At 38.8% G+C, this 6,790-nt stretch overlaps 1 protein-coding gene across 1 annotated transcript; it reads left to right on the top strand.

The window, feature by feature from the left end:
* Window positions 1-310: 310 nt before the first annotated feature.
* LOC103718675 (mannan endo-1,4-beta-mannosidase 1-like) lies at window positions 311-2,854 on the top strand. The gene is made up of 5 exons (XM_008807595.5): window positions 311-646; window positions 1,404-1,598; window positions 1,774-1,896; window positions 2,134-2,336; window positions 2,527-2,854. The coding sequence occupies exons 1-5, from the start codon at window positions 323-325 to the stop codon at window positions 2,852-2,854; spliced, it is 1,173 nt and encodes a 390-aa protein (XP_008805817.5). The 5' UTR covers window positions 311-322.
* Window positions 2,855-6,790: the final 3,936 nt, after the last annotated feature.

The following is a 6,790-nucleotide window of genomic DNA, read 5'->3' as shown; positions in this document are numbered from 1 at the left end:
GTCTCATAAGCTATACTAAACCTCTTGGGAAGTTAGTTTTCCATGGATTGCTTTCTTATATACGCATTTGATCAGGATTTCTTTGCATGAGGTCATAGTATTCCTTTGGTTGGCCATACATACAGCTATCCAAGTTGCACCAGATCTTCCTAGTGAGACGAGGAGTATCTATTGTCTTCTTGCACTCGTCTGAGTTCTATATAAACCCCCAACCATTACAGGCCTCACCATCACAAGCTCAAACATTTGGGCGTTCTGAGTAGCCTCTCCTCCCCTTCCACGATCCTGTTGTTATATTATATCTCATTTTTGTAGGTCAAAGATGGTGGCAAAGAGAGTCCTTTTCAGCCTTGGTCTCTTGGCCCTCTTTGTACTCCAAGGTTGTAGTGCTTATGCTGGGTCTAGTTTTGTGAGGACAAGCGGAACCCATTTTGTTTTGGATGGGCGCTCATTCTACTCCAATGGGTTCAATGCATACTGGCTGATGTTGATGGCCTCCGACCCGACACAGAGATATAAGGTGTCATCTGTTCTCCAACAAGCTTCCGATTATGGAATGAGTGTGGTAAGGACGTGGGCCTTCAGCGATGGTTGGAGCAATCCCCTGCAGTACTCTCCAGGCTATTACAATGAGAACATGTTTCAGGTATATATATGATATATATAAACCCGTACCTCATGGTAGTCAGGTTTCTCTCTTAGTTAGGCAAGTCAAAAACACTTGGTCACTTGGCTTAATGTGAGACTATGTACTACGACCAATAAATTGATTCTCTTCCTGTCCATGCAGGTGGCGGTAGCCCCACTTGTACTACTAGCTTTGCTTAAGAAAATGTATACACTTCAACAAAAAAAAAGACAATTACTGATAAAATTTTGTCGACCAAAGAAAACTCGTCCACAAAAGTTTATTTTGATGTCAAAAATTAGCTTCATGTAAATAGTATTACGGAAATTATTTGTGTGGCCAAAACCATTTTCTTAGAAAAATTTGTCACCAAATATTCACCTTTGTTGATGAATATATTATATTCATCACTGTATATCTTCAGCGGCGCACTTTTCGAGTGTCTTTGACGAATTTTTTTATCACTAAATATTATAATAATATATTTTTTTGGTGATGATTTTTTCATCATGAATGGTCTTTTTTTTAATCTTTTGTCCTTTGCAATTATAGTGTAATTTGGTCCATATTTCGATGGTAGGCATCAGGCCCAGAGCCTATCATTAATCCATTACATCTTCCGGTGTTTGCAAGCATGCTCTACAGCAGATTCAGATTTTACGAAAAAATGCTTGCATTTGATGATTTCAGAGCACTTTTATGGGTTTTTCTTATTTAGTTTATTCGACCCTATATTTTTCTTGAAATAAGTTATTTTATTTCTTTCGGTTTGTAGGGCTTGGACTTTGTCATCTCTGAGGCCAAGAAGCATGGAGTGTTTCTCATACTGAGTCTGGTGAATAACTATGCCGACTTTGGGGGAAGGAAGCAGTATGTTCAGTGGGCGAAGGAAAGGGGAGCAGATGTCTACTGGGATAACGACTTCTACTGGCATGAAGTTGTCAAGGGTTACTACAAGAATCACGTCAAGGTGAATACAAAATTGATCCTTTCTAATTTTGGCCTTTAAGTGAGCATGGACTCCTTTCTTGCTGTAAGCTAGCTTACAGTATTTTCTCTCTCTTTTGCCACGTACTTAAGTAGAAGCTAGCTTGTTCAAGTAGTATAACTTCAGACATGAATATACTTGTCTTGTTTTGTTCCAGACGGTCCTCACGAGGACCAACACTATAACAGGAGTCGCATACAAAGATGATCCCACCATCTTTGCATGGGAGCTTATAAACGAACCCCGATGTGATGGCGACCTCTCTGGCAAGACAGTACAGGTCCATAACAATACTTACACACTTCTTTTCTGCTGAATTATTATATTATCTCCAAACCCAGCTGCCAGAAGTCTTGGTATTTTTTCTGTATGGTCCTCGAACTTTCTTAAAGAAATATGGAGGCGTTAGCACTAGGGCAATTTGAATGCTAGATCTCCACTTCATGGAGAGATGCCAACAAACTGAGCTAAAGTTGGTCAATGGATCCTATTGACAATTTTGTTTGTTATAATACAGAATTGGATTGCAGAGATGGCTGCTTATGTTAAATCAATAGATAGCAACCACATGCTTGAAGTTGGATTAGAAGGATTTTATGGGGAGTCAATGCCAGAAAGAAAGCAGTTCAACCCTGGCTATGAGGTCGGCACTGATTACATCTCCAACAACAAGATATCTGAAATTGACTTTGCCACCATTCATGTCTACCCTGATCAATGGTAAGCTGAGTCTCTGATCATTAACTTCTTGAAGATAAAAGTTAGAAAAAAGATGGACATGTACTATATGTTCTGCAAGGAGAGTGCATGGTATAATTGGCAAATTGTGAATTATAGTAGCATATTATTCATACTGATAATCTGCTTCTATTCACAAGACACTTATGTTAGTTGGCATTTTTTGCCACAGGATTTCAGGCTCTGATGATGCTCAAATGGCATTCCTCCGAAGTTGGATCCAATCCCACATTGATGATGCTGGCGCGATACTTGGAAAACCACTCATGATCACGGAATTTGGGAGAAAGACCGAGCAGGATTCCTTCTATTGGGCAGTGTACAACATGATCTACAACTCAGCCAGAGCTGGGGGACCATGCGCAGGTGGATTGTTCTGGCAAATGCTGGCTCAAGGGATGGATAACTTTAGAGATGGCTATGAGATAATATTTTCAGAAAGCCCCTCCATGGCAAATATCATTTCTCAGCAATCCCATATGATAGCTAGCCTTAGCTAGTCCACTACTCTTTGCTGCAGAGATGACGAGATCAAAGGAGGACAAGTGCTAAATTTGGAATTTGCTTATATTCCTTATGTAGAGAATAAATAAATGATATCAGCAGAAAAATCTGGAGACTCTATTCTTTGTTCTATTAATAAGATGAGTTAGGTCTATTTTCTTGAACCAATTCTCTTAATTTGAAAGTATTAAGGATGCAAATGTTATCAAAAATTGATTGTTTGATTGTAACAAAGTAAGCAAGATTTTAAATCATTAATTTTTATTCATGCAGGAAATAAAATAATTTATATTCTTTGAACGAAAAGAGAGTCCATCTATAATGGTACTTTTTATTATATTCTTATCTTCCACATTCTAAAATGATAATTTTAGAATTATTTAGCTCCACGATAATCTTTCTTCAGAAGTGGAAAATAATGTTATATTTTATGGATTCTGCTCCCATATTGTCTTACTTATGCAAAACTTCGAAGTTAGGGCAGATGATTATAGGGAGAAAAATCCTACTAAAAGATCTAGATTACTAGAGTTTTCCAAGTTATCCAAAGTACATTCACTTATTTATTTTAGAAGATAATCCGAACGTAACCACCCACTCGTAGCAATAGTCCATATCTGGCCTTCACTCTCTTAACAGTTTTGGTAACTAACGCCAGTTATCTTTTCACTACCCATGTTCTTTAAAGTGGCTAATCTTGTGTCCTCTAATAAATCGACAATCGTGCTCAATTGGTCTCGGTCTATCATTAGTCTTTATTCGGCCTTTCCTATGATTTTTCACGCTATCCATCTTTTATTTATCCTGTACCACAATCATCCATGCTTTGAGGTATTTCTGAATTGGATTAAGCAGCTCCCTTGTACCACACTTGTTCACTTTGGCATATCAAGTATCCTTTTCACCAATGTCACATCCTAAATTTACCGTCTATGTCAATCACGTAACATAGCCACATGAGTCCCAGAACGATGCCTAAAGATCATGCATGCAAGGCTTGAATGCTCATCACAACCTCAACATAACTAAATAATAATGATCTCAATGCATAATAAAATATTCCATATTAGCAAATAACAAAACTATATACAAAACTTATTTATCCAACTAATATTGGTGATACTCTATCTATTCAATCCTTTCGCCCGTGATCCTAACCATAGTCAAGTACAAGCATCATGTGACTTTGAGAAGAAAATTGAAGGAAGGGTGTGGGCTTTAAAACCGCTTAAGAATCTTTGCACACCCACGCCAACATAATATAATTTAAAATAGCAAATAAACAATATTGGATGAAACAAATTAATATCATAACAATATCTAAAAGACTAATTCAAAACAACATAGACATATATCATCAAATATATTATCGAGCATCCACCTTATCAAAAGAGATATATCATGAATACCAACAAAAAAAATCTTTTATCCAATAGTGGTTACAGGTGTCTTACTATCCTTTTCTCATCATCATAGTTCCAGATTTGATAACAATTTATTTTCCAGCTTCTTATCGGCAGCATATATAATGCAATGTAGGCAAGCCTAACAATCGCTAAATTCCACACAACCTTGCGGTATATACCATTTGTACTGGTATTGTCACGCCCTCGACCCGAGATCGTGAGCCGGGGGTCGCGCCAACCGCCACACACCCGTAGAAAACTCTCATCACAAGCATGCAAGGCATCTTAACCAAAGATCTCATATATAAAATAATTCAACTAAATAAATGCAATCTTATTTCATTGACTAACTCAAGTCATAAAGTTTCACAGTTCTAAAAATGCAGCGGAATAATAATTTAGCAACATGCAAACTTAGTTCTTAAAATAACAAAACCTTGCAATGTTCAGCAATCATAATAAATGTTCAAGATTACAGTTCAACTTAAATAACCCTAATCTAAGATAACTTGTGCTACAATTCTTTTAGTCGCTCTTCCATTTTGGAAACCCAATAGACTAGTTCTTGAAATCTGTAAAACAACAAGAAATTGTATAATGAGCTAAACAGCCCAGTAAGTAATAAACACTCTAGCTAGATAAATCAAGCAATAATATATAGAAAATAAATATATATGCAGTGTTGGGAACCCGCCCATGCCGCTGATATTTCAAAAATTTTCAGATGGCAGCGGAATCGGCATGCACGGGTTCGACGTTCATCGCATGAACGCTTGTTTCGAGACCTTTCGTAATTAGGTAAGAATTAAAACTTTTAGAACTAATAGGAAGATCAAATCTTCACCTTGCGCGGGTAGATGATCACCGCGAATCTGAATTCGTGGTTTTGGAAGAGGGTTCGTTTGAAGCCGTTCAAACGTCCGGCCTCTACGGGTATCCACACGAAGTAGAGAACCGATCAAAGCTTTCTTGTCTTCCCGGGGTGCTAGCTCCCTTGCAAAGACTCCTTTGATGGCTGATCTCTTCTCTTTCTTTCAACTCTTGAAAGTGCTTGAGAGGAGGAAGAAGAAGAAGGAACTCAAGGAAGAAGAACACAGCTTCTGCAGCCTTCTTTCTTTTCCCTGCGTTGGAAGAATGATTGGAGGAAGAGGATGACGCCAACGCTTGGACTTTGCTCTCCCTTTGCTTGCGGCTGAACCAAGAGAGGAGGGGGCTGGTGGCGGCAGCAAGAGGAGGAAGAGAGCTCTTGGCTAGGGCGCCGGCCTCATGCCTCCTTATAAAGCCATCTAGGGCTCCTACAATCTAGGAGCCCTAGACATATTGCCTAAGAGGGAAGGGGGGCGCCGGCCCTTCTCTTCATGCCGCACACAAGGAGAGGAGGAGGGGCGTGAACCCTCCTTCTTGTGATGCCCTAATCCTCTTCCAAAGAGGATTGGGTGCCTCTCTTATGGTTTAATCCCAATCCAATTAGGATTAGCCAAATTGGGTTCAATCTATGCTAGTCCTAATCCAATTAGGATTTGAATGAACCATGACTCAATTGAACTCTTCAATCCTAATCCAATTAGGAGTCATGTTGATTCATTAGATTAATAATTAATTTAGACTTAAGGAATCTTAATCTAATTAGGATGTATTTAATTTTAGTCCTAATCCAATTAGGACTCTATTTGAATCCGAAGTCCTAATCCAATTAGGATTTCTAGGAATCCTACTCCAAGTAGGAATCCAATTTTAATTCAAAATTCCTAATCTCATTAGGATTGTAGGAATCCTATTCCAAGTAGGAATTCCAGTCCTATTCCAACTAGGATTCCCAGCCCTAATCCAATTAGGACTCTAGGAATCCCTCCCGAAGTAGGATTTGTGTTTAAGTCTAATTAATTAATTCCCTTTGTTTCTTCTTCAACTTCTTATCAATCAAATTGATTTCTTGTGATTCCCAATCACGATTTCAACCATCGGATCGGTCAATACTTCTAGTGTGTGTGACCCCATAGGTTCTATTCTGACTGGTAGTGAGATATATTGTGATCTCTATCACTATATCATTGAAAACTCCTTTCAATGGGTTGGAACGATTCCAACTCAACTCATTAGGGTTTATCGATCATCAAGATAATCCCTATGAGTCCCACCATCCACCAGTGACACCTAGCAGCATGTAGTGGCTACCCAGCAGAATGGAATGATGAACCTCTAGGTGCAGTTAACATGTGATACAGTCCTACTATCGTAGATCCCTACAGGACGGAGGTCATGGACAACTCGTCAAACCCCATCGTCTGTCATATGTCAAGATTTATTCGACTTGAGTTCGCTAATGGAAAACTCTTTTTCCACTTTATATTACTGCCCTGGCCAAGGTCTTAGAACTCAGTCTAACAAATCACATAGGATCACTCCTCTTCTATCAAGGTCGATAGATTCCTTATGGGTGCATACCCTACTCCTACAGTGAACTTACTGCAGCCAATCTACACTGCATGGACCCATATGGCTAGAGACCATGTATGTGTGCAGTCA

This window comes from Phoenix dactylifera, chromosome 7 (genome assembly GCF_051530095.1).
Source record: "Phoenix dactylifera cultivar Ajwa chromosome 7, Ajwa_hap1_PhDact_Kaust_v1.1, whole genome shotgun sequence".
In the NCBI taxonomy this organism is placed as follows: domain Eukaryota; kingdom Viridiplantae; phylum Streptophyta; class Magnoliopsida; order Arecales; family Arecaceae; genus Phoenix; species Phoenix dactylifera.
The sequence above is the reverse complement of the archived record's forward strand: the minus strand, read 5'-3'. Positions and strand labels throughout refer to the sequence as shown.